Raw genomic sequence first — 27466 nt, forward strand, 5'->3', positions numbered from 1 at the left:
AGCCTTCAAACTGGAGTAACCCCGGGTCACCTGGAAGGCTTATTAAACCAAGACCACGGCCCAGCCCCCAAGTGCCTGGTTCCGCGGGGCGGCGTGGCCCAGGGTGCATGTCTTTGACAAGCCCACGAGGTGCTGAGGGTCCTGGGACCCGACTTGCACCCCACAGGTGCCTTTACCCTCCCCCGGAGTTCAGGTTGTGAGGACACCATGCTGTTTCTTGGCTGCAACTCATGTTTCTCCTCAGTTTGAATTTTCTTAAAGTGACCTTCTGATACACCCTGTGCTTTTCAGGCCTCGGAGCCCGTTTCACGGCATCTGTGGTCTTTGTCAGGTTGCTCGTGCGAGACGTGGGAGGGGCCGTGGCTGCCACTCGGGAAACTCGGTGGCAGCGAGATGGGAGGGGCAGGTCTGGGGTCGCACAGGCCGGGGCTCGGGGCCTCCTCTGCACTCGCTTAGCCACGTGGCCACGACAGGTGAGCTGACCTGTGTCCACCTGGGCCTCCTGCTCTGAAAAGGGGTCACCCCCTGAGGTTGGGTGGCTAACCAGGTAATGCATTTGTAGAGCTGAGTTCCCCGGAGAAACAGAACCGGTAGGCTGGCTCATGTCTATCCATCTGTGCATATCTCTCTCCATCGGCCTGTCCATATAGACAGAGGGAATTACTGTAACAAGTTGACTCATACATCCATGGAGGCTGAGAAGCCCCAAGATCTGTGGTCGTCAAGCTGGAGCCCCAGCAGAGCCCACGTGTCAGTCCAAGTCTGAGGGCAGGAGAGGACCAGTGTCCCCGCTCAGCAGTCAGGCAGAGGGTTTCCCTCTTCCTCAGCCTTTTTGTTCTAGTCAGGCCTTCAGCTGATTGGACAAGGCCCACCTGCACGGGTGAGGGCCATGGGCTTTACTCACCTGACCACTCAATGCTAATCTCATCCAGAAACACCCTCACTCCCCGCCTCCCACCAAGCACACAAGATAATGTTTGGTGAACTCCTGGGCAAACCTGGCCCGGTCAAGTTGACACATAACATGAATCATCGCAACTTTCAGGAGTGCTGGGGCAACACACCCGTGTGTGACCAGCTCCATAAATAGGCTGCTGCCTTTACTGTGTGTCCACTGGGCAGCTGCAGAGTCAAAACCAGGAGGAGACCCTGAGCAGAGCATGGCGTGAGCGTGGACCGCCCTGGAGCAGAATGGGCCTCCCGCAGTGGGCTCTCCTCTGGGGGGGGCCGGGAGAAGGACCTTGTACGTGGCCCAGGGTTGGGGTCTGACAGCAGTACCGTCACTGTCTGTGGGATTGATGGAAAGGCCCTGTGGAGAGCTGACGGGGGCAGAAGGGGTGAGGAGGAAGCTGAGCTGGGTCTGGGCGAGACCACCTATTTCTTTTTTTTTAAGATTTAAAAAAATTTTTATTTATATATTTATCTATCTATTTATTTACTTGGCTGCATCAGGTCTTAGTTGCAGCACACGGGATCTTTGTTGTGGCACGTGGGATCTTTCGTTGTGGCGCACGTGCTTCTTTCTAGTTGCGGCATGCCAGTTTTCTCTTCTCTAGTTGTGGTGCATGGACTCCAGAGCACACGGGCTCTGTAGTTTGCAGCACACAGGCTCTCTAGGTGAGGCGCGCGGACTTAGATCCCGTGGCATGTGGGATCTTAGTTCCCCGACCAGGGATCGAACCCACATCTCCTGAATTGGAAGGTGGATTCTTTACCACTGGACGACCAGGGAAGTCCCCAAGACCATCTATTTCTTGATATTTCCCCCAAGTCAGAGCTTTGGGGAAAGAAGACCTTGGCCCCAGACGAGTTTGTTGTCGCCATCTGTTTCTGTTGAGTTTGAAAATGTTTGTCTACGACTTCCCAGAATAGTAGTGCTCACGTGGAGAGGCTCTGCTTTTAGCCCACCCTCCGCTGTGCCATAAGCTGATCATATGTGTATTTGCGTGGGTTACTTTTGAGGGGCTGGGGCCTGGAGTAGGGGTGTGTTTGGGGGCAGAGAGCAAAGATCTGGGCTGCAGGACCCCACCCCTGCCAAATGCCTGTGGAGTTGGGCTCTTGCCCGCCTGGACCTCTGGGTTCAGTGTGCGGACCCGGGTTCACTTGTCTTGTGTGTGTTTCTGGAAACCCCAAGAGGCCCCATGGGCTTTCCCATGGTGCCCACTGTAGTTGGTTCTGACCCCAGGAAGGCGCTGGTCATCCCTACCAACAGCTTCATGTTTCCCAACAGCTGAGGTCCCCGTGGGACTCCCCAGCACAAACACAGGCGGCGGGGCCGGTTACTTGGGCTCCATTTTGACATAAATCAGAATGTTGTTTCCTAATCCATATGTACGAATGCATTTGCATCTGTGACCAATGGGTGTTACTGACGAGAATTCAGCTTCTGCAGCTCTGAGCGAGGTTCTGACATCTCTGTGCCTACTGGGCTGGGCACCAACGTGAAAATAGCCCTGCTGCCAGCTGGGTCGTGGTCTGGCCAGATGCCCTCCTGTCCTCCTGTCCCTTGTCTGTCCATTTTGGTAACTATGAAATGAACCCACTTAGTGACCCACTTGGTTGCCAGCGTCCTCGTGTCCTTTAGGCCTCATCACCCATCCTCAGAGCAGCCCAGTATAAAATCACATAACCTCTCCCTCCAGAAGGAAGGTGAGGGTGCGGTCCCCGGTGCCCACCGCTATCGAGACATCGCCCCTCACCAGGCAGTGGGCTGGGAGCAGCACCACATGCCGTGACTCCCTCCACGCCCTGCGTCCCTCCTCCGACACAGTGTTCATCCTCGTCCCCATCAGTGCACTGTCCTCCCGCCTCCCCGTGAAGCGCTGCACACGCAGGGACGTGCCCAGCTCGCTCACTGTGGAATCCTCAGTGTGGACCCCAGTACACACTCAGGTCGTGCCTGGCCACTAATACACAGTCAGATAAATGACGACCCAGTAAGCGGACCGACATGCTCACGAAGGCCAAAGGCCGTGTCTTCTCTATTCTGCAGCCTCACGGCCTCCTGAGGTTCCAGAAGACAGTGGAAGTGGGGTGCTCCCAGGTCCCCAAGACCAGCCGCAGGCTCAGTGGCCCACCAGGATTCTCAGGACTCAGTACAGAGTGGTGCCACGGCTCAGATCTATGGCAGTGATGTCATCAAGGTAGGCAGCTGGCTCTGTAAGGGCAGAAGACACAGGAGGAGGCTGGAGGGACCCAGGAGCAGATTCCCTACACTTTCTCCCGCCTGTGGAGGCCACACAGAGCACACCCTCCCCAGCCTGAAAACGCAGCTGTGTGTGTGCGCCGTCTCTGACGGGGAGCCGGGAGTGTCCATTGGAGACTCGGAGCTCAGGGTTGTTACTGGGGCTACTCATTTGGGCACCACCTGCCCGTTAGAATGCCGGCCCTCAGAAGGAGGCAGGTGTTTGCCATAAATCACATCATTTGTACAAACGGTCTAGGCCAGCCCACAAGCACAACCTCTTCTCTCCAGGACAGTTTCAAAGGCCGGGTATCCAGATGCCAATCAAGGGCCAACCTGGCAGCAGGTCCCTGTGCAGACTGCAGCTCAGCTTCTGCCCAAAGAGGCGCCCTCGAATGAGGAGCCCCCCAGGGCCAGGGGACCAAGGGCAGACCCACCAGATGACCGCACACTCGCCTGTCCTGGGTCTCGCGTGGCTTCAACGTGGTGAGATCTTGGGCTGACTGGGGGGATGGTCAGGAAGTTGGGCCAGCGGCCGAAAAGGGAGGGGTGGAGGACACCACATCGGAGGACATGGGACCGAGGGGCCTGCAGGGACTTGGGAGGTCTGGAAGCCTGGAAGCAGAAGCATGCCTCGGTGCGTGTGCATGTGTGTGTGCGTGTGCAGAGTGTGCACAAAGCCACCCATCCTGGACACAGTGGTGGTGAACATTAGCAAAGTAGGGTAGGACTGGCTCAAGAGAGGATCAGGTGACCTCAGGCAGCTACATGTCGTCGTCTTGTCCCTTCAAACTGGGGAGTGACTGTTCCGAATTCTGCACGTTATTTTCGCCAAGATTCTTGTTCTGTGTTTGCGTGTGTGCAGCTCATAGCCCAGACAGTTATCATCTTAGCTCAGGAAGGCAGTGACATGCGTGGAGGGTGGTGAGCAGGTGGTCAGGGCCCTGGCTCTGGCCAGCCTAGAACTGCGAGCTTGGGAAACCCCTTATAATCTCCAGGCTTCAGCTTTCCCACCTGCAAAGTGAGAGGGTCCTTTCTAACACCCTAGAAGTGGATGAATTGACTAGAACCGATTTAGAGATGGATCAGATTAGATTTCAGCCATGATGTGTGAGATACTCAGTGAAGTAAGCACACGTGCGATTCTAATGCGTTTTGCGTTCATTCTACTTGGTGGAGCGTCCTCTGACTGAGAAGTTAGTTTTAAAGTTAAAAACCAAAAAAACTCTGTGGAATTTCTAATGTCTGTGACCCCAGGTGGTGCGCTCCACCCCACCTCCCCTCTCCCCCTCCCCCTCCCCCTCGCCTCTCACCCACCGATGCTGCTGCTCCAGCGGCTGCTCCAGGGTCCGCCCTCCACGTTAGAAAGAACCTGGGAAGCTCCTTCTTAACTTCTTCTAAATATTAAAGATGTAAAAGGTGAAAAGGAAGAATGAGTACCTAACGGAGGCCCACTTTCTAAGTACCAAGAAGAAATGAAAATTGGGCGGAAATGTGTGCACTCTCCCACATGTGGGAAGGAGCGCTGAGGCCACTTCTGCACATGGTCTCATGGGGCACGGGGACTCGTCTTTGCGGCCTTGCATCTCCTGGGAAGAGCCGTTTGCATCTCCCAGACAGAGGCTCAAGTGTGGCACTATGCCTGGGCCGGAGCCACCATAACCGGATGTCCACCTACAGAGCCAGCGCCTGGTCATTTCTCCAGAGCTTCCCCACCGGGAGTCCCCGCCTGTGGCTCAGATGTCTCACACTAACAGAAAGCATGTCTTCACTCTTTTTCAGAAAAGAAGCTGCACGTCGCTGAGGCCTAGGTAAAGCGTGGTTTGCATTCCCGCCGAGCGTCGCGGTCCACAGCCTGGGGGAGTCTGCCCGCACTCGCACACAGCCCGACTCACGGCTTGGAGGTGGTGCATCTGTTGACCTCGCACCCTTGGGGGCTAAGGTTGTGCCGTCAGTGCTGAATTTGCAAGGGGGGTGTGTGCATGTGTGTGTGCACGCATGAGTCTGCGTGTGCGCGCACACATGTGCTCTATCAGAAGACAGCGCACAGGACTGGGCTCTCCGAGGCACCTAGAAGTTGACCTGCTGCGTAATGAGAGTGCAGCCAGGTGAGAACGTGATGGACAACATTGTAGAAAAGAGACTCAAACTGCATTGCCCAGTGGCCGGAGGGAGGTACGCCTGTGTTGTCTGGAAGTGTTAGGTTCACTTTATGTTTGTGTCAGAAGAAACGTTCAGCTATGGTGCAGATGACAGTGGCAGCCAGGCCAGGATGAACTGGGAGAAAGCTTACAGGATCAGACAGACGTGCTTTTTTCTCTAGAGGGTGCAGGTTTTCCGCTGGGCAATGCATTGTGAATCAACACTTGTCCAAGAAGGACACATCCTTTCTATTGTCATTAAAGCCACAGTCACTTAGTCACTTGAACAAAAAACGGGGCCAGTTCACTGCCTCTCCAGCTGAGCTTGAAGTCAGGGTTTGTATCTCAAGTCCGAAATCTGGCTGAGTCCTTCCTGCATACTTTAGTCTTGATCTAATGACGGCATCGTGTTGGTCTAATGACGGCATTGTCTTGACACATTTGTCTACTCAGAACCAAACAGCAGACAATAGTCTTGTGTTAACAAAAGCCACCGTGGAGCTATGGATGAACTCCCAGACTGAAGCCTGATGGACTGTAGGATGGAAGCATGCAGAAGCACTCCGCAGCTCCAAGCACTCCCTGTGGGCCTGCCCGCCCCGTGTGTACCTGCGCAGGGACAGCAACTATTCAGGTTGGCCATTTCAGATCCCAGAATGTGTGTGTGAAACACAGATTCACACCCCTCGAGTTTATTTGGGTCATCATGATTTTGCGTGTCGTACATATGTCTGGAGTTCTTCATATGCAACCCCACACCCCGGACACTATTAAGCACAGCTTTGTAATTTTTAAAAGAAGGCAAACTCTACAGGAAAGAGAAGCATGTAAATGTGTACCAATGCTTATGAAGTTGTTATTGTCTGTATGTAAAAAGGATGTGCACTGGAAAGGGAAAATGGCTCAATGAACGTTTTAAATAATACTTCACGTACCAAATTGCACTTGGTACATTCAGGAAAGCACACATTTAGTCGCAATGCCAATTCTTCTCTTCAGATATTGTTCTTATTCATGTATCATAGGCGCCTTCTTTTCATCTGATTACAAAATCCAGCATTTCAGGATTGGACTTTTGAAAAACAAAGAAGAAGAAGAAGGGCTCCCCTGGTGGCGCAGTGGTTGAGAGTCCGCCTGCCGATGCAGGGGACGCGGGTTCGTGCCCCGGGCCGGGAAGATCCCACATGCCGCGGAGCGGCTGGGCCCGTGAGCCATGGCCGCTGAGCCTGCGCGTCCGGAGCCTGTGCTCTGCAACGGGAGAGGCCACAACAGTGAGAGGCCCGTGTACCGCAAAAAAAAAAAAAAAAAAAGAAGAAGAAGAAGAAAAGAGAGAGAGAGAGAGAGAAAGGGGCAAATATGAGCATTTGTCACTGATTCCTGCTGGTCCAGTGAGCATCTGAAGAATTTAAGTATTTTATAATAACGTGCGCTTTCTAAATTCTAGAGTGTACCTTCTTTCAAAACCAGTGGGCTGGACTGAATTCCCTGCGAGTATCGGGGCTCTCTTACCGCTAGCTCTTCAAATAGGGGACGCGTGTGTGTACGTGTGCCACTCCCTAATGGAACAAGAGGAAGGACCCTGAAAGGTTGAAGCACAGAAGTGTTTACTGTGTAACCGGGTCGTGGACACGTATACAGTGTAACAGTTGTCGCCATAATCACTGTGTGCATAATACCCAGAAAAACACAAATGTTTTCATTTGTCTAAACTACAAATCCATGTAAATTTCAGCTTCCTTGTTGACACGGATGTGTGTACCTCGCTTCCATGGTCTAGAGCTCCAGTCGCTGAAGGACCGTGGCTCTTCCTTAATGGGCTCTGCCCCCGAGGAACCTGTAGCCTTCAGGACGCCCCGAGTGCCTTACAGGGCTGTGAACACCAACTCTGGCAGTCAGGAAGGAGGGTGTGCCGGGAGTGGGTTTGGAGGCGCTGTGACATTAATCTACACTGACCATTACTGCATCATTGACCTTAAGATGGATTGTGTGTTTTAACACAGTAACGGATTTACGTTTAGCCTCAGGAAAATCAAACTGTAAATTATGTATCAAATCATATATTTGTTTACTGTATATTTTTTAAAAGCTTTATTGTAAATTTATGCAAAAACGAATGAGGACTTCTTTTCGCACAGCAATGCACCAGGCAGTGTCTGTGTTCCCTGAAGCAGTTCCTTAATAACCACCCTCTACACACCGGATAACTCTGCTCAGTGCTAAGCAGTATTCAGAGGCCTAAAATAGGTCTGTATGGTGACCAACTACAAAATTTTACACATATTTTTGTATTGTGATTCCTATGATATATACCAGAGAATTTTTACTCATTTGTAAATTATTGTACAGTTTTTAATAAAAGGTTGTTTTAAGTCTTAGAATATCAAAGTTCTCCTCCTCACAAAGTATTAAAGTTTGGACGTATCAGCTATGTTAGCCACTTCTGTGTTCCGTGTCCACGCTCTGAACGACAATGCCTCTTTCCACACCAAAAAGGGAACTTGGGACTTCTGCTCACTAGGGAGGGGTGCCGGGGAGCTCACATACAGCCTCATCCTATGTCATGGGGAGTCTTCTGGAGGACAGGCTCTGAAATCAGAGGTCCTGGCAGCACCTGGCTGAGGTCAGCCACCAGGGAGGACTGCTCCTGTAGCTGTGTGAGAACCAGAAAAGAAAAGTCAAACCACTGAGAATGGTGAAAGAATTTCTGTGAATGAATAAGCACACATTTTAGCCACAATGATCCCACACAGGTGGTTAAAGCCTGTTTGATCTCGTTGGGGGAGTGGAAAACCAAGGTGGGACTGGGACAAGGGCATGGGAAAGTGCTGACTTAGCTCTGCAGGTGCTCTTATGCCAGCCAGCGCTGGAGTGTCCTCGCACTGACTCTCCCTGTCCCAACTTACGCTTTGAAATTCCGGCTGCACTAACAGAACGGAAAGGTTGAGATGTCTTTTCCTTAAAAAACAGTCCCTGCAGGGCTCGACTGACTCACAGCATCGCCCTATGACTCTGGGTGGGCTGAGAGTCCTCCTACTGTGTCTCACCCCAAACCTTGAACTTTTTAAAAAAATTAATTAATTAATTTTATTTTTGGCTGCATTGGGTCTTCGTTGCTGCGCGCGGGTTTTCTCTAGTTGTGGCGAGCGGGGTCTACTCTTTGTTGCGGCGCGCGGGCTTCTCATTACGGTGGCTTCTCTTGTTGCAGAGCACAGGCGCTAGGCGCGCGGGCTTCAGCAGTTGTGGCTCGCGGGCTCTAGAGCACAGGCTCAGCGCATGGGCTTAGCTGCGCCACGGCATGTGGGATCTTCCCAGACCATATGTCCCCTGTTCCCCTGCTCGAACCCGTGTCTCCTGCATTGGCAGGTGGATTCTTAACCACTGCGCCACCAGGGAAGCCCTGAACTTGTTTTTTTTTTTTTACAACTTTATTGGAGTATAATTGCTTCACAATGGTGTATTAGTTTCTGCTTTATAACAAAGTGAATCAGTTATACATATACATCTGTTCCCACATCCCTTCCCTCTTGCGTCTCCCTCCCTCCCACCCTCCCTATCCCACCCCTCCAGTCGGTCACAAAGCACCGAGCTGATCTCCCTATGCTATGCGGCTGCTTCCCACTAGCTATCTACCTTACGTTTGGTAGTGTATATATGTCCATGCCTCTCTCTCGCTTTGTCACAGCTTACCCTTCCCCCTCCCCATATCCTCAAGTCCATTCTCAAGTAGGTCTGTGTCTTTATTCCTGAACTTGTTTTTAAGGGCAGTCAGGAGCAGCTCCTGTGGGCGCATTCCCTCCCCACCTCCCCCGCCCTGGCCCTCCCGACTCGACAAATGTTTCAGAGTCAGAGCCTCCTTCCCTGACATGAGATCGCCCACAGGGCCTGGAAATGTGGCTGGAGTTCCGAAAAACTGTGGTTTCTTCCGTGCGTGGTCCCCGCCTGCCCTTCTGCGGGTCGAGCGGGAGGTCGGAACCCCGGTTTGCCCCGGGGCCGAGCTGCAGGGCTTCGCTGGGACAGAACGCGCGCCCTCGGCCCAGATCCGGATCGTTCAGCACTCCCTGCCTGGACAGCGCCAGCTCCGAGCGGATGCCAGGCCGGGCTGAGGGGTGGGCTGGGGGGGCCGCCAGGCCCGGCTCCGCCCAGTCCACGAGAACTCGCAGACCCCGCCACAGGAAGCGCAGGAACCGCCGCCCGTCGCCGTCTCCCGCCGTGGCAGCACGGAGGCCGCAGGAGCCAGCAGAGGCTCTGCCCGCGTGCCCGGGGATGCGGGGCACAGGAAGGCCCGGGCCGGCCCAAGCTCGGCGGAGTTCTCCGCTGCCTAGAGGACGCCTTTGAGAACAAGACGCTGCAGCTGGACGCGCGGGGAGGCGTACACCAGGGTCCGCGAGCAGGAGAGCCCCACAGCGGGCCAAGCCGCGGCCAGGAGGGACGCGGCGGGCCAGGCGGAGACGGCCCAGAGGCTGCCGCAAGTCTCCCAGAGAGGCCCAGCGTGGCCCAAGCCCGCGTCCCACAGCAGGTAGTGGCCGCAGTGCAGAGCTGCGGGCATCGGGGCCAGTGAGAGGGGGATGCGGGCCCTGGACTCCCTGAGACGCCACACGTCCACGCCGGAGGCCGCTGGGGCGCAGTCCAGGGCCTCGCCCTCTTCCACCAGCCTCCAGCTCCTCCGAGGGGACGCGAGGGCTCGCGGCGGGAACTTCTTCTCCCTGACTGGCCGTGTCTGAGCCTGGACTTCTATCCTGCGCGCCCCCCTCCTCAGAACCCGCCCGGAGGCCTGGCCTCTCCTGCCCTGGTCTGCCTCTCCGGTCCGTCCTGGGTCCTGGGGAGCTGTTCCTCTGTGTGTCTCTCTCGGTCTCTTTCTATCCCTTCTGTGTCTCTCCAACCTCCCACCTGATATCAAGCTTCGCGGGGCTGGCCCTGGGGCAGCCTCACAATGAGGTGTTTCACAATGAGGTGTCTCCACTGTCCGGTCCCAGGGCCAGCGCATGGCCTGGCGTTCCGATCCCTGCCCGGGCAATACTCCAAGGAGCCCGGCTTTGGCCTGAAACATCTTTCCGGACGGAGTCCAGCCTGAGCCTGGACTTGAGATTGCATTCAATCCCCGTGGCCCTGGGTGCCTCGGGTCATCAGGGAGCTGGTGGCGGGCCCTCGGCTGGACGGGGGTTGGGGGGAAGGGGGTCCTGGCAGGGCATTGCCGGAACGCTCTCTCTCCATCCCCGGTGAAGACTCTGCACACACACTGGCCGGGACCGGTCGCAACTCTCTCCTCCTGCCCACCCTAAACAAGTTCGCCTCTCGGTCCTCGCAGGGGCCCGTCCGCGGCCTCAGTTCGCGCCTAGGGCCGGGGCTGGGGGTATAGTCACCGAGCCCGGCCGGGGCGGGGCTTGAAAGCAGAGCGGCAGCGGCGGGCCGGGGGCGGGGCCGGGGGCGGGGCCGGCAAGCGGAGCCGCGCGGCCCAGCGCGCTCCCACCCGGACGCCCGGCGCCCCCACGCGCACGCCTGGGCTCTGCGCGTCCCCCCTGTCGAGGCGTAGCTCGTGCGTTCGCCGCCGGGGACCCCCAGGACCGCAACGCCCGAACCGGGCCACGCCGGCCAAAGGAGACGGCGGCGCAGCCGGAGGAGCAGGATGTCCTTCCAGGGCAAGAAGAGCATCCCCCGGATCACGGTGAGCTCCGCTCCCGGGGCCCGCCCCGCGCCTCCTGCCCACTGCCCCGGGCGGGCCTTGCCTCCGGGCCCCGGGGAAGACCCTCCCGGCCCTGCGCCGGGCCTCCCTCCCTCCGTGTCCAGCCCCCGCGCTTGCCCCTGTGCCGGCGCGCTCCTTCCCGCGCAGCCCGGGGTACCCGCGAGCGCCGCGCCGGACCCCCTTTACGGAGCCGGCGCATAGGCCCAGGCCCTCCTCTGCTCCCGGGGAGGGCTGGGGCCGGGGCGGGGGAGGCCTGCTCCCCAAAAGCGCAGATGCGCCCGCCTCCTCCCCCCCACCCCGCCCCCGTGCGTCCGGGCCTCTCTGGGAGCTCCGATTCGGAGTGGGCCGTCGGCACGGCCCTTTGTTGACACCGCCGGTCCGGCCTCCGGCCTCCGGCCTCGGGGCACAGAGATGCTATCCCCGCCCCGCGCCCACGCCGCCGCCGCACCACCGGGAGCTCTTTGTCCGAGACAAAGCAACTCAACCCGCCCCGGAGCCCTTGGCGACCCGAACTCCTCCATGGAGCCGGGGTTCGGAGCCCCCCGGGGGGGGTGGGGGGAGAGAAGGTGGCTCGCTAGTCACTGTGCGGGCATCAGGCAGCTCGGGTCCTGGGAGGCGACCCTCTAACAGCACACGCACTGCTGCGGGAGGTCCCACTGTCCATCCCGCGCTGCCAGGAAACAAAGCCGCCCCCTCCGTGCGGCCAGGAGCCCAGCGGAGGGAGGGAGGGAGGGAGGGAGGCGGGCGCCTGGGCGCCAGCTGGACGGTGCCTGGGAACCCGCGGACTCAGATCCAGCGGGAGGCGGTGGGATGGCCCAGGGAGTGGCCAGTTCACTTTCTGAGATACTCAGGGAGGAAGAAGCCCGCCCCACCCCTCGCATACAGGAGAGGGTCAGACCTGATGCAGGCAGGGAGCCAGCCGGGGCCGGGAGGGGGCTGATCCCATCTCGGGGCAGCTCAGACTCAAGGTGGCTGGTTTAGGGGAACTTCTACCCTCATCCCGAGGAGCATGGCACCTCATCCTGCTGCATTTCCCTCTTGGTTCCAAAGCCAGGAAGGCTCCCAGAATCTGAGTCCAGACGTCTGAGCACTGGAGGGTGGGGGATTGAGCAGGACACCCGGGCCACGGTCTCTTCCTGCCCAGAGCCTTCCTCTTCCTCTTCTTGGGCTTCTGTGAGAACGCGTTGGTCCACTGGGGCTGGAGTGGGGGCTGTTGGGGTGGGGGCACTGCAGGGGGAGGCAGGAGGGTCTGACCACTGGCTGAGAAGCTGGGCAAGGTGGGTCCTTGTGATGTGACCTGTCAGGGCTGGGTCTAGGGCCCAGGGGACCGGGCAGTGAGCCTCTGCAGAACCCAGAAGGGAGAGGCCCAGGCAGCTGGGGCCGGGCCATGTGGGTTGGCAGTGGGTCACACAGTAGGTATTCTCAGCTTCGAGGGCCACACTGTTTCTGGTGCAGCTACTCAGCCCTGCAAGAGAGCGGTCCTGGGTGTGACTGCTCCAGTAAAAGCTGAGCTTGGACATTGAAACGTGAATCTCATGTAACTTTTATGAGTCTTGAACGTCTTCTTATGATGTCTTTCAACCAACATAAGATGCAAACCATGCTGAGCTCGGGGCTGCACAGGGACAGGTCGAGGGCCGTGTTTGGCTTGTGGCACAGGTGGCCACCCTTTTGTAGACTGTGCGGTGGTGGTTTTACCTTTAGTCAAGAGAAATCTGAGAATTCAGCCCAAACTGTTAGATGTTAATAAGAATAGAAAATGATGTGATAAGGCTCATAAGCGATGAATTATTTATCCCCTCAGCAGATTCTTAAGAGTTCTGCTGGGTGCGCCACACACGTCAGTTCTCTTGGCGTCAGGCCGATGGTGTGCAACGGGCCAGAACCCCCGGCCTGGAGCCCTGGCCTCTGGGTGGGCACCCCCGAGCCCCGGGCCGGGTCCCAGACCCGCTGTGAAACAGCTGTCACTCCGGCCTAGTCAAGCCCCAGAGAGTGGGAGGCTCCAGCAAGGTCACGGAGGGGAAGTGCTGCAGGGCTGGGTTCTCGCCTGCTTCGCTCTGCACTCAGCTCTTTGCTCCTGCTTTGTGTTTCTCTCCGTTTTTCTCCACTGAGCTCAGACCATCACCCCTGACGTCATGCGCAGCTCCATTACTGGCTCCCCCCTGCCTCCCTCCCTCCTTGCTGACCATCAGAAGTGGGCTTATGGCTGCCCAGCTCTGTGCTGCGGGGCGCCCCGAAGAGCTGGCCGAACTTGCTGCCACTTTGTTCACCCCCTTGGGCCACCCGCAGGCGGCACCAGAACCGGCAGGCCCCCCGCTGTCCTCCAGGCCCTGCACCCCCATGGCCTCTGCACCAGCAGCCCCTGCTCCCCAACTCCCAGCCTCTCTGGAGTCCATCGCTCATCCGCCCCATAATGCCGGCCCGGGGCCCCGCATCTCACCCAGACCACATCAGTCCCCACTCCAGCGATGGCCCTGTTTCCTTCCTTGAACACCACGGGCTGCTCTCTACAACAGGCTAATGTGACCTCTGAATGATCATTTAAACCCCAGCTCAAGGCCTCCCAGGTGACGGCCCACTGACTCCCCAAGCCCGGCATGCCCCACCCCTACCCACCTCCCTTTACGCCCCCCCCGCCCCCGCCCTACCTCGTTTCCTCTCCTGCATCAACCAGACTCTTTCCTGCCTCAGGGCCTTTGCATGGGCTGCACCCTGGCCTGAGCTTGAGTCACCTCCAGTTTTAGGTCCTCCGACAGGCCTTCCTCGGTCCCTGAGGCAGCCAGGCCTGTCTCCCATCACGCTGTCACATCACCTGCTTTGTGCTCTTGCATCTGTCACCATCTGTGACGGCCGTGTGTGTGATGTCTGTCTCCCTCCCCAGGGGTAGGGCCCCTGCCTGCCGGCACTGCCTCAGGGCACAGAGATTCTGGAAGGAGCCCGCCCCAGCTGTCAGCCGGAGCCGCCTCTGGGGGTGGACGAGGAGGGCAGACCTTCCAGGCCAGCAGGGGCGTGTGAGACGTGGTCCACCTCCGCCCTCGGCCTGGGCTTTACAAATTAAGCAGCGGGTGTGACGATGTACGCTGGTTCACCGCACTGCTGTTCGCACCGCCTCGGCTTTGCCATGGTGAAGCGGGGAGCTAGCCGGTCGTACACCCTGTGCCTTTGGCGAGGCCGGACTGCCTGACCTGTGTTTGCAGGTCATGTACGGGGCCCGTAGGCAGCTGCCCCCAAGGGCCACCGTCTCTGGGCCCTGTGCCCGCCCTCGGTGTGTGTGTGGGATAAACCAGACAGGCTTTGCGCTGGATTTCATGCACACAAATTGTGCCTGAATGTTTCCATCATAATTCCAGGGTAAAGCTTGTGCTCAAGATACTGTTGAGTCACTTAGTTTGGAGGAAACTTACCCACTTCTTTGTTTCTGGTAGAGTGACCGCCTTCTGATCAGAGGCGGGAGGATCGTGAATGATGACCAGTCTTTTTACGCTGACCTGTATGTGGAGGACGGCTTGATAAAGTGAGTTTCGACCTCAGATATCTTCATGGTCACACGTTGATCACACACTATCCAGAAGTTTACTTTGGGGCGAGATCCATGTGAATGGTTCTTTCTTTTCCAAAAGCTCGTTCCCTGGAAATAGCTTTTGCCCAACCCGAGCCTTCAGTGAAGCCTCCGAGAGCGGGACAATGGCTTCCTCGTTTCTTTGTTAACGCAGCTTCAGTATGGTGTGGGGCTCAAAGTAGGTGTTTAATAAATGCTTATCGACCACACCTATAAGCTTGTCTGCTTGTGCCTGTCAAGCAGCTCCAGGGACTTCCCTGGCTGTCCAGTGGTTAAGACTCCACGCTCCCAATGCAGGGGGTGCGGGTTCGATCCCTGGTCGGGAACTAAGTTCCCACATGCCACGCGGCAGGGACAAAACAAAACAAAAAAGCAGCTCCAGCCTCTGGTCAATAAGCAGCGAGTGGACACCTAAGTGACCAGCACAGGGTTGGATGCTCCGTGTTGACGGTCCTGAGCCCCAGAGTGTGGGCTGGTCCAGTTAAGTCTTGGCCGTATTGCCCTTTTCCTCAGGGACAAGAGCCCAAGGGCAAGAGTCCCAGCTCTGCAGCATCGCCAAGGAGCCCGTTCACGTTTGCTCAGGGCTCTTCCTCACCAGCGAAGTCTCTGTTGCTTTCAGACAAATTGGAGAGAACCTCATTGTCCCCGGGGGCGTGAAGACGATTGACGCTCACGGCCTCATGGTCCTGCCAGGAGGAGTGGACGTCCACACAAGGCTGCAGATGCCTGTCCTGGGCATGACCCCAGCCGATGACTTCTGCCAGGGGACCAAGGCCGCCCTGGCAGGAGGGACCACCATGATATGTGAGTGTCTCCCGTGGGGAGCGTCCGTCCCAGACTGTGGTCCTCGGGCAGGTTTGCATGTCGCAGGAACAGCTTTCCCTGATGGTGTTTTTCTCAGGCCTCTTTCCCTTTATTACATCTCATTCTAAGAAGTCCTTGAGTGCCTGTCTTTAACCCTGTCCCTCATCCTGAGTCGTGCTGCCTTGGCCAGCTCTGGAGCGCTCCTGGGATTTCCACAGGAGCACCGGGATGTGCGCCCAGTAATTTGTTATTTCCTGGGAAGCTAGCAACTGGCTAAGGACCAGGTTTGGAAAACCCAAGTGCAGGGGTCGTGTTGCCTGAAATGTCAGACACATTTGCCCCTGAACCACACGCCCTCTGAGGCTTGGTTTGCAGAAACTCCCTGCCCATGTCAAAAGAGCTAAAGACGGAGGCTGTGTTTTAGGAAAAGGATGATGAAAAATACTATTACCCTATCAACAAGCCCCAGAGGTACCGCGTCTTTAGAGCCGACCCTGTGCCAGGCACGAGCACCATCCTGATGAGTCTCAGCCCCATGCTCTCCTCGTACAGCCCTCTGAGCTGGGCAGAGAAGCCCCAGTTAACAGCTTGTGAGGTGAATTCGCTTGCCCACCACGAACTTGCTCGTGGCCAGCGCAGGGGCCAGGAAGAGGCACCAGCGTGCAGCCCTCCTCCCATGGCCTTGAGTGCCATCAACTCCACAGTCCCGAGCACAGACACATCCACTAGGTTAGACCTGGCCTAACAGACCCAGTCCAGCCCCAGCTGCACCACATCCTGGCTGTGACTTCAGGCAACGCAACTCTCTTTACACGCGTCTCACTTCCTTGATCTGTCAGGCAAGAGGAAGAGGGCGGAGGATGCAGCGAGTGGGTGCACGTCGTGGCTTTGCTGTGTCTGGCACACAGCGCTGCCACTGGGAAAGGCTGCGCTGGGGACCCTGGGCTACTTCACAAGTGACATTTAGATGTTGCAAAATCCTGGCCTGGTGTGGTTTACTGAACTACGACGTGGAAAGAAAAACCCAACAATGGTCCACCTTTTAGTCTGATAAAGGCGAGTTGCGATTTCAGGCCCTTGGTCCTGCTTGTCGTTGGTGGCCCAGGCTGAGCAGGCACCTTCGTGGTTTTGTCACCTGCTCCTGCTGGTGCTGAGGCATCAGACCAGCCGTGAGGACAGAGATGCTGCAGGCCCGGGCTGCCCTAGGCAGAGCTGCCCGCTGCTCCAGGCTGGAGCTGTGAGCGGCCTGCAGGGTGGGGCCCTGGGTTCGAGACCTGAGCTGTGGGAAGCAGAGGGCCCATGTGAGGACGTGCTGGAGGAAGGCACGGCATTTGCCTGTAACCCCGGGGCGGGTGTGCCTTCCCCCCGGCCACCGCACTCCCAGCTCTTTCCCTGCAGCTGGCAGAGACTATGAGTGGGGTTTGGACCTTGGACGTGGGGTTGCCGGCAGGGTGGGGTGATGGTGCAGTGTCCATGTGCGTTCCCAGTTTCCCCGGGGAGTGGGGTGGGAGCACTGCTCGAGGGGTGTGCGGCCAGTGAGGCAGGAGGGAAGCCAGCCTCGTGCGCTGCTGTGGGCAGGCTCGCCGGTCCAGCGCCACGGACAGTGGCGCCGCCTCTCCCCCTCCAGGGGCACCTCACTCAGGCCAGGCCTGTGCAGGAGGTGGAGGCCTAAACTGCCGCTGGGCTCCTTGGGGGGTGTCCACTGGAGAGTGAGGTCCTCCCCTCTGCTCAGAGAGACGCTGGGGATGAGGGGCGGGAGATGCCTCTTTGGACAGAACCGACTGGCAGGTTCCCAGCAGCCTCAGCCCGGCGTTGGGTACGAGGCCTCTTCTCTGTGTTTCTCAGACGTGCTTCCTGGTTTCCTGGGAACACGAAGCCGCTCTCCCTTGGAGGCCCAGGTGGTTCCAGTGGCACGGGTGGGGGGCTCAGCTGACCACGCTGTCCCCACAGTGGACCACGTGTTCCCCGACACGGGTGTGAGCCTGCTGGCGGCCTACGAACAGTGGCGGGAGAGAGCAGACCGTGAAGCCTGCTGCGACTACTCCCTGCACGTGGACATCCCCCGCTGGCACGAGAGCACCAGGGAGGAGCTGGAGGCCCTGGTGAAGGACAAGGGTGAGCGGGACACCCGGCCGGGCGGCAGGGCCTCCCCTGGCCTCGGGTGGACTCTGTGTGTGCAGCTGACCCCGGGGCAGGCGGCCGGGAGCTGGGAGAAAGTTGGACAAGAGCCATTCGAAGATCTGCTAGGCTGAGAGGTCACCTGCGTCCGAGTCTGGGGACGCATCCCGTAGCTGTTGTCCTCACAGGAGGACACAGCAGGGACCTCCCTGGGGGTCCAGTGGTTAAGACTTCACCTTCCAGTGCAGGGGGTGCAGGCTGGATCCCTAGTTGGGGAGCTAAGATCCCACATGCCTCGCGGTCAAAAAACCACAGCATAAAACAGAAGCAATATTGTAAGAAAATTCAATAAAGACGTAAAAACAAAGAGGACACAGCAGTCACAGCTGTCACCTCGGTCCCCTTGTGTCTTGACCCTGGATGAAGGATAAGCGCTATAAGCCTTCTTAGCATCTTAAGAGCCTTTAGAAGGAGATGCCTTAAAACCTAGTGCCGCCTCAGCTGAAACAGGACGGTTTACAGATGAGGCTTAATTTTTTTTAAAATCAAAAGTCCTGAAGCTGAAACCACATCAAAGTTTATAGAGGATTTGACAAGTTAGCTGGACGTCGTAACTGAGCTCCGGTGCCTGGCTTCGAGGGTGGGCCTAGTGCACAGCCGGGAGAGGAGCTGGCGGGGCTGGGACGGGGGGCGCTGGCTGCAGACCCCTGGCTGGGCCCTGGAGGCCACAGGGCCCTCCCCGCAGGAGACGCTGCCACCGGCCCCACTGTACCTCCGAGGGAGGCAGGGAGTTCGTCGAGGCCATTTCCCAACGAGCGACGGTCCTCACGCCCGCAGCCTTCGGCATGTAGGACCCCAGCCTGGGGTGGGCAGGGCGCTCTCAGCCTCTGCACCTCATTCCAGGCAGTGGCTCCGCCACCCGGGTTGTTCCTTAACAGGATCGGGAGGCCTGCAGCCTTGCAGCTCCGAGCAGAGGTAGAAACCAGGCACCTGCCGCCACCACCCTCCTGCCGGGGCAGAGCGCTGGTCCTGGCCTGCTGCGTGGCGTCCAGGGACGGGCCTGCATGCTGACCAGTAGCCTCCACCAGGCGCCCTGGAGCGGGTTGTCACCTGGGGGGTCGGCTCGTGTGGCACTGGGTGACAGTTTCCCCTGCGTGCCCTTGCTCAAGTTCGCACTTTCGACCCAGCGAGATGACAGGGAGGAGGGAGGGGCCGCACGCCACTGGTTTGGATGGTGGGGGGTCAGGTGAGTCCCCAGCTGGTCCCGAGTCCGCACAGCACAGGAGAGCTCGACCCTGGCCTGTTGGGGCCCTGACGCCGCGGGCAGCTGGTCCTGTTCCTTCTGCTTTTTCTGAGAGCCTGAGCGGGCGCTGTGAGCGGGGCCTGGCAGGCGCCACCAAGGCCCGCAGGCCAGGTGGCCAACGTGAGGGCCACCCCGGCGCCCAGTGCGGGAGGGGCTCCTGTGCAGCCCGGGCAGAACTCAGGCAGTGAGCCTGCAGCTCACGGCTCCCTTCCGTCCGGGGGGCACAGGGCTCCCGGGGGCCATGGGGGGTTAGTGGGCGGGGGGCAGGGTCTCACCTGGCTCTGCCACTGGGGAACAATTAGTTCCTGACCCCAGAGCTCGAGCAGGAGGCGCCGGGGTGACTCTGTCCCCGTCCCGGCTCAGAAGAGTGTGGGGCTGGTCCCTCAGGGCCACCAGGCCAGCTGGCGGGGCCCCTGGAGCTCGGGGAGCAGTGGAGGCTCCTGGCATCCACCCCTCCTGCCTCCCCCCAGGTGTGAACTCCTTCCTGGTCTTCATGGCATACAAGGACAGGTACCAGTGCACAGACGGCCAGGTAAGGCCAGGTGCCGAGCGGGGGAGCGAGCAGGTGTCTCAGGCTGCTGTGGATGGGAGACACACAGCCTCACAAAGCCCGTGTGCCTCTCCCCAGATGTACGAGATCTTCAGTGTCATCCGGGACCTGGGAGCCGTGGCCCAAGTGCACGCAGAGAACGGCGACATCGTGGACGAGGTGTGGGCGGGGCTGGCGGGGTGACCGCTGCCCACTTGGGTGTGAGCACTGATCCCACAAACCCTGACGGAGGGAACCTGGAACTTGACCCAGTAAATGGCTTGCCCAGGTCAAAGGTCAAGCAGGCAGGGCGTCAGGGAGTCTGGGGGGCTCTTGGCCATAACAGATTTTTCCATGATCATCACACTTCTGATCAAAAATCCTCCAAAATCAGGGACTTCCCTGGCGATCCAGTGGATAAGACTCTGCACTTCCACCATAGGGGGCGCAGGTTCGATCCCTGGTTGGTGGCGGAGCTCCTATGCTTCGCGGTGTGGCCAAAAAAAAAATTCTCCAAAATCAAAGTGTTGCTTCTTGGTGAGGGGTGCCGAGACTGGGGTCTCCGAGCCCTCCGCCCCGTGGACTGAGGCCCGTCCCATGAGCACACCTGTTGGGTTAGTGGCGCTGACTTCAGTCGCGCCCCAGGCTGCCTGGGGGGTGCCTGGCCCTTCTGTGCACGCCCCCACCTTCCCTGTGGGCCCAGGGCTGTGAGGAGGGTGCCCCAGCCTCTGCCCCAGACCCCATTTTCCCGTCCGCCCACAGGTGCAGGTTGGGTGGGGCGCCCGGGAGCTTCCAGGCCTCCTGGGGACCTGGCGGGAGGTCGCGCGCACACGGCCCCCTCCCCAACATTCCAGACCCTCAGAGAAGCTTCCTGGGACCCGTCGGGCTCCGCCCCTCCCAAGTTCAACGGGAGGGCGGTGACACTCAGGAGGGGCACGTGGGGTTCCGGGCATCGGGTACTGTATGTGCTTCCAGGGTTCGAGGCCAAGCCCGGCAGGAGACGTCGTGAGGCATGCTTAGTGTTCAGGACGGTGGGCCGCGAGTGCCGAGGAGGCTTATTAGGGGGTCGGTGGGATTCTGCTCCCCCATTCTCCACGCCGAAGCTCGTTTACACCATAGTGTGCTGCAGCTCAGACCTGTAGGATGAGTGAGCCTGCCCAAGAAGAAGCCCCGTCCCTGACTGTACGCAGCCGCCACGCACTCCCCGACGCGCACGCCCCTGATGCGCACGCTCCCGACCGCACTCCCCGACGCGCACGCCCCTGACGCGCAGACTCCGCCGCGCACGCCCCCGACGCGCACTCCCACTCCCCGACGCGCACGCCCCGACGCTCACCCACTGGGGAAACAGCACGGCAGGCAAGGCTGTGGGGTCTTGTCCCCTCACTTAGGGGGCCTGCGACCTTGGGCAAGTCCTTGCCCTCTGCAAGCCCCGTTCCCTCATCTGTAATTGGGGGAGCTGGAGTCACTCTGCTTCGGGTCACCCCTCTGGTCCATTCTGAGTTCTCTGGGGCTGGTGATCCTCAGGGGCCTGGAAGTCTGGGCTCATCTCGGGGAGCACGGGTCGTTTCAGGGTCAGGGTGTTCTGGGCTGTGTCCAGGCTAGAACGTGGTGTGTATTTAGGAGCAGAAGCGGCTGCTGGAACTCGGCATCACTGGCCCCGAGGGCCACGTGCTCAGCCACCCAGAGGAGGTAGGTGTGAGCTTGCTGGGAACACCCCCCTGACTGGGCCTTCATCAGGGGTTGGGTCTGGCCCTGTGGTCCCGGCAGGGCTGTGATCCCCCTGTCCTCGTCTGGAGGCAGGAATCAAGGCTCACGTCCCCTCCTACCCCTGGTCACCCTGAGGCCTTTATGCGAGGCCAAGAAGGTGGCGTGGTCAGCCCTGGGGTCTGCATGGGTCGGCCCAGATTCTGGGCACTGAGCCCCAGGCTGGGGTCCTCACCCGCCCGGGGTGCTCCCTCTGGGCCCGGGATCCATGGGTGGTCTGGGGGCATCTCATGCCCATACTGGTCAGGAGGCCCCAGTGTTCTCGTGTGGCCTGAGTGCCCCCATCCCCAGGTGGAGGCTGAGGCCGTGTACCGCGCTGTCACCGTTGCCAAGCAGGCCAACTGTCCCCTGTACATCACCAAGGTGATGAGCAAGGCTGCGGCCGATGTGATTGCCCAAGCCAAGCGTAGAGGTGAGTGGCGGCCCTGGACCGGGGCGCGGGGTGAGGGCCTCTGTGGGGGTCTGTCACGTCCTCAGCTTCCCGGGGCTGGGCCAGCTGGACTGAGGCTCAGTGCAGGCAGACCCCACGGAGACGCAGCGGCCGCCCTGCCAGCCTCTTCATGGTGGGGTGGCCTCTGGTGCGGGGGCACCAGGGCTGTGGCCGGTGGCAGATGTGGGCACCTGGTCCTTGTGTGGGGTGGGTGGCCTAAGTCTCCCCTCTTGTCCAAACAGCAGTGGAGCACGTGGGGGCCTTGAAGCAAAAGTGAGGCCTAGTGGCCCTGTTTGCACAGAAGTGAGTGTCAGAGCTGTGCTCCGTGTGTACGTGTCTGTGTGCACAATGTGTGTGGCGTGTGTCTGTGTGTGTGTGGTGTGAATGGCGCATGAGAGTAGACCCTCATGTCGTGTAAGGGAGCTTGGCCCAGATGACCCTGGGGGCCCATGTTACTGTCCGCTGGGCACGTCCTGCGTCCAGGAGCTGGGGTGCGGGTCCCGAGGGCTGGATGCCCTCTGACCCTGGAAGCTCAGGCCATGGAGGAGGCAGGGGGTCAGTGACAGAGCCAGGTCCTTGCACAGAGGCTGTGGCCAGGCGGGGCAGGCAGTCAGTTGACGGTGTCTCACTGCAGCCTGTGGCCCCAGCAGGGGTGTGGGGCAGCGGGGACAGAGAGGACCCACTTCGGGAGCCCCAGGTGGCCTGGCGGGCGCCCCCGAGCAGGGGAAAAACTGTCCAGGCTTGGGAGATCGAGGGGCAGTTGTGCGTCAGCCCTGGGACCACAGGGCCAGACCCACCCCACGATGAAGGCCCGGTCGGGGAGGCATTCCCAGGCCCTGCCCGGGTCTGGGGACATGGGGGCCGGCAGTGCCCCTCACGGCCTCACTGCAGGGGTGGTCGTGGTCGGGGAGCCCATCACCGCTGGCCTGGGCACCGACGGCTCCCACTACTGGGCCAAGAACTGGGCCAAGGCTGCAGCCTTCGTCACGTCGCCCCCGCTCAACCCGGACCCCAGCACTGCAGACCACCTCGCCTCCTTGCTGTCCAGGTAGGGAGCTGCCTCCGTGCCCCTCGCCCTGGCCTGCCCTGTGCCCGCCGGCAGCTCCAGGCCTCTTGCGTCCGGAGAGTCCGCGCCGGGGTCCTTGCCCTCCCATCCGCACCCCGAGGCCCCAGCTCTGGCTTCTCCGACAACCTCTCCCCCACCCCGCCGTGGGCCGAGCAGCCGGGTGGGGGTGGAGCCAGCTGGGCCTTTGGCGGCCCCTCTGGGCTCTGACTCCGGCTTTCCTCAGCGGGGACCTCCAGGTGACCGGCAGTGCCCACTGCACCTTCACCACTGCCCAGAAGGCCGTCGGCAGGGACAACTTCATGCTCATCCCCGAGGGCACCAACGGCGTGGAGGAGCGCATGTCTGTGGTCTGGGAGAAATGCGTGGTGGGTGCAGCAGTGGGGACGCAGGGTCCTCCCCACAGAGCGCTGCCTGTTCATCAGAGAGGGAAGCCCCTTGAGCGGCAGATTCACCAGAGCAGAGGTCTGGGCTCGTGAGCCCCAGGGTGTCGTCCCCCAGCCCTGCCATCCGGGGCTCCCTATGCACACGAGCCAGGGAGAGCGGGGTCCCTGCTCCCACTGGTGGAACTACACTCCGCAACGTGTCCCGAGGAGGCCTGAGATTTCCTCAGACCTCCATCTCGCTTGGAGGGCCCTGCCCATGGCCTCTGCCCCCACGCCCCCAGCCCCGGTCCTGAGCCCTTCCCTGGGCTGAGGCCCTGACCCCAGGCTCCTGGCCACCCCAGGGGGATGGTCGCGTCCTCTGGGGACACAGACATCATTGTGGAAGCATCAGCATTCATTTGCCCACAAAGTGAGCATGGAGACCAGCTTGGTGCCCAGGAAGGACCAGACCTGCAGGCACGACTGAGGCACATGACCCGCGGCCTAGGGGACAGGGGCCACCTCCACATAAGAGCCCCGAGACCAGACCCCACCTGCGGTCAGGAAGGGCGCCCCCCCGACTCACCCCCGCCTTCTTACTTCTCAGGTCTCAGGGAAGATGGACGAGAATGAGTTTGTTGCCGTGACCAGTACAAATGCAGCCAAAATCTTCAATTTTTACCCAAGGAAGGGGCGGGTGGCCGTGGGCGCCGACGCCGACCTGGTCATATGGAACCCCAAGGCCACGAAAATCATCTCTGCCCAGAGCCACCACCTGGTGAGAGAAGCCTGGTCCCACGTCGGGGTCAGGGTCGGGGGCCTGGGAGCCCCGCAGCCTTCCTGGGGGGGTGAGCAGAGCAGCGGAGGCGGGAGAGCGAGCCCTCCGCCGGCTCCTCCGGGCACGCTCTGTGCTCCTGAGAACCGTGCCTCGGGCAGGGGTGCAGGGCGCGGTGGCCACTGCCCTCTGAATCCCGGCCCAGCCGAGTGGGCGCCCCCTCAGGGGTCCTGGGTCAGGAGAACGCTGAGCAGGCCCTGGCTGTTCTCCCCAGAACGTGGAGTACAACATTTTCGAAGGCGTGGAGTGCCGCGGAGCCCCCGTGGTGGTCATAAGTCAGGGCAGGGTCGTGCTGGAGGACGGGGCCCTGTGCGTCACCCCCGGGGCTGGCCGCTTTATTCCGCGGAAGACCTTCCCCGACTTCGTCTACAAGAGGATAAAGGCTCGCAACAGGGTAAGGCCTGAGCCAGGCAGGCGGGTGGGCATGAGCTCTCAGGCCTCCTCCGGGTCAGCCCTGCCCACAGCCACAGTCGGGAAAGCACAGCGGCCCCACTGCTCCGGGCGCTTCTTAGCGGTGCTTCCCCGCGTTCGTTACCAGGCAGCCCGTGTCGCTGTAGAAAGCGTGGGTGTGAAGCAAAAAAAACGCCTCGTAGCCACCCCCCAGGTACACTGCCACTAAGGCTAGCAGAGCCCACCCAGGATTTCCCCGGGAGCAGACGGGGACGTTAATAAATGAAGGAAGGAGAACACGTGGTTTACACGGCATCCATGAACTTGGAAGTTGTGAGCCCTCGTCTTCCCATGTGGGCTTGGCCAGCTGCCCGCTGAGTCTGGCGGATGCACCAGGTGTCCACCCAGGCCTCACGCTGCACGTGCAGGTGGTTCACGCATGCGCGCGCGCGCGCGCACACACACACACACACACACACACACACACCCCTGCACACATGGTTTTGTACACTCTGGTTTGCTTTATCCCAGCCCTGTTTCCAGTTTCCTAGACTAAAGACGTTGTCTGAGCTTGTAGTGAGGAGGGATGGCTTTCGGGCTGGGCCGGGGGCCAGGTGCTGGTCTCCTTCCCGGGAAAGGAGGGTGGAGGCTGCCCTACCTCGCAGACACTTCTGTCTCAGGCTGCAGGGCCCACACCACGGCTGCTGCCCACATCTGACCTGGGCACGCCACCCCCTCCTCCCTCAGGTTTCAAGCGGGGCTGAGAGACAGGGTCCAGGGCAGAGGGCTGGGCATTGCACCCCTTGGGGTGAGGTCCGGGGCACCCCTGGGCACTGGCCACTGGGCAGCTCCGTGAGGTGGCAGACCAGCCCCACGTACAGCCGTGGCACGGAGCGGGGAGAGGGGACGGCTCCCCGTTGCACACCCGGGCTGATGGGGGCAGGGGCTGGGTGCAGACCCGAATCTGCAGAACTCCACAGCCCACGATCGCTCTTGCCCTGCGGCCCTGCCCCGCTGTGACCCCTGTGGGGCAGGATCTGCTCAGAGGCCCTTGGGGCAGGGCTCAGCCCCCCAGTCATGAGTGTAAGCCACAGATCCCCAGGCAGCCGCCAGCTGCAAACATAAGCACAGCTGAAGGGTTTGCCTCAACCCTCGGACTGTTGGTCCGTCATGGTGGCTACTGGGAAGGGCCTCTGCCTCTGGGGGCCATTTTCAGGGAGGGCAGGACCCAGGGCCACCACCTCAGGGCTTCCTCGGGAACACAGTGGGGGCTGCGTGGGGGGCCACCGTACGGTGGGTACTGAGGAGGCGGCAACTATGTTGGGACCAGTTTCTGATTCCAAAAGGAGACCCCTCCGCAGGCCACCCCTGGGCGAGCAGCTCCTCCAGCTCGGGGCACCGCTGCCCAGCCTTGGGGGAGGGAGGGGTGTGTCCACACTTGCGGGTAGTCACCCCTGTTGGCGGGGAGCCCCCTGCCCTCGAGCCCGGGGCCCGCGCAGCACCCCCTCATGCCAGCCTCTCGGCCCACAGCTGGCAGAGATCCATGGCGTGCCCCGAGGCCTCTACGACGGGCTGGTCCACGAGGTGATGGTGCCCACCAAGCCAGGGGCCGGGGTACAGGCCCGCGTGTCCTGCCCGGGGAAGATCTCAGTGCCACCCGTCCGCAACCTGCACCAGTCGGGGTTCAGTCTGTCTGGTGAGTTGAGCCCAGCATCTGTGGGACCCGAGGACTACGTGGGAGTCCAGCCTCCAGCCCCCACTGCCCCATAATGCAGAGGCACACATGTGAGGCACCTAAGGATGGGGCCTGGGGGCTTCAAGGGCTCTGGGGGCCCGGCGTGCGGCCACCAGGCTCAGGCCTCTGGTCAAGGTCTCAGCTGTGCTCCCGGCCTGCTAGGATTCTAAGAGAAGCCCTGAGCCCCAGGCTCTCCCTGCCAACGGAGCCAGACCCTCCCTCTCTCTTCCCAGCCCTTGGATGGGGGCCAACCCAGCCCCCTGACATCCTGTCTCCGCCTCCCTATTGGGGAGGTGATGGTGGTCCCTGTCTGCCTCCTGGGGATGTAGGGCCAGGGGCAGGTCCCCTTTGGAATCCAGCATTGTCCTAAAGGCTAAAGACGGCCTTCTCCCATCACGGGGGTCGGTGCAGGGCAAGACCCACGGGAGGGGCGAGCAGGACTGGCCCAGCCTCTGCTCCTCTGGACTGGATTCCCAGAGGGTCAACCTTGACCTCCAGCCTCTGGCCGCACACACACCTGGCCTCACTTGCCTGCTCATCTGAGGCCTCAGTGGTGGGAGTGCCTGGCTGACCCGCCAAGGCCGTCGGGGAGCGTGGGGGGCCTGCAGTGTGGGGCTGCGGCTCCGCATCCCTGGCCTCGCGGGTGTGGCGTGTTTGCGTCCCCTCCCCAGCGCCACTTCCACTCCTGGCTTCCCCACAGGCTCCCAGGCCGATGACCACATCGCCAGGCGCACGGCTCAGAAGATCATGGCGCCACCTGGCGGCCGCTCCAACATCACATCCCTGTCCTAGGTGCTGCTCGTGCCAGCGGCGGGCGTGCCTGTAGGCGACAGCCACTCCCCTCTGTTCCCTTCCCTTCGTTGAACCTATTTTGAAAGGTGCCTGGCCTTACCTTCCCCTCCCCAGAAACTCTTCTCTTGGGGTCCCACGTCCTGTTACGAGGAGCCCCCACAGGAGAGGCTGAATTTGGGGAGGTTTCACTGCCAGGGCAAGGAGGCTGGACATGGTGGTGGGGACAGCTCAGGTGGCCCTGAGCCCGGGTGCCAGGTGCCTCAGGAAGACAGGGGCCTCCTAGGATGCCCAGGGCAGCCGGGCCAGGACGAACGGCTGGGGGTGTTTTGCCCTCGGCCCTATCAGGAATCACTGCCCTGAGGACCCCCAGCTCTGCCATCCGCTCCCACGGGCAGAGGTGCAGCCCGTCCCTGTGTGCCTTAGCGCAGGCAGGAGCACCCCGGCCCTGCCCAGAGCTGCTGTGACTCCAGGGACCCACCAGGAACACGGCGTGGGGCCGCTGCCGGCAGGACTTCCTGCAGGTTCGTCTGTACACTTCTCCAAGGGCCAAACCTCTGCTTTCGTAGAGCCCATGTCCAGGGAATTTTAGGATCCTTTAGCTAAGATGCTTTCCTTTCACTACTAAGTGTGCATTGCAGTAGTTTATTAGAGCAGCAGTTTTGTGTGGTGAGGACACCTGTAGCCAGGAACCTGCCTGCCACCCACAGCCCAGCAGCACTGTGCCCCAGTCCACGTGAATCAAGTCGATTAAAGGCATCTGGGCTGGAAGCC

At 60.3% G+C, this 27466-nt stretch overlaps 1 protein-coding gene across 2 annotated transcripts; it reads left to right on the plus strand.

The window, feature by feature from the left end:
• The first annotated feature begins 10759 nt into the window (after window positions 1-10759).
• Window positions 10760-27452, plus strand: DPYSL4 (dihydropyrimidinase like 4). 2 transcript variants are annotated; one of them, XM_082636150.1, is made up of 14 exons: window positions 10760-10987; window positions 14431-14519; window positions 15184-15368; window positions 17319-17483; window positions 19260-19321; window positions 19418-19498; window positions 20942-21010; window positions 21377-21497; window positions 22407-22563; window positions 22805-22946; window positions 23551-23721; window positions 23993-24172; window positions 25699-25864; window positions 26604-27452. In XM_082636150.1, exons 1-14 carry the CDS (start codon window positions 10949-10951, stop codon window positions 26693-26695), a joined length of 1719 nt encoding a protein of 572 aa, XP_082492276.1. In that variant the 5' UTR covers window positions 10760-10948; the 3' UTR covers window positions 26696-27452. The 2 variants fall into 2 exon arrangements, with proteins under 2 accessions (XP_082492276.1, XP_082492277.1); XM_082636151.1 differs by lacking the exon at window positions 23993-24172.
• The last annotated feature ends 14 nt before the right edge of the window (window positions 27453-27466 follow it).

The sequence above is a fragment of the Mesoplodon mirus genome (genome assembly GCF_964341445.2).
Source record: "Mesoplodon mirus genome assembly, chromosome: 2".
Taxonomy (NCBI): domain Eukaryota; kingdom Metazoa; phylum Chordata; class Mammalia; order Artiodactyla; family Ziphiidae; genus Mesoplodon; species Mesoplodon mirus.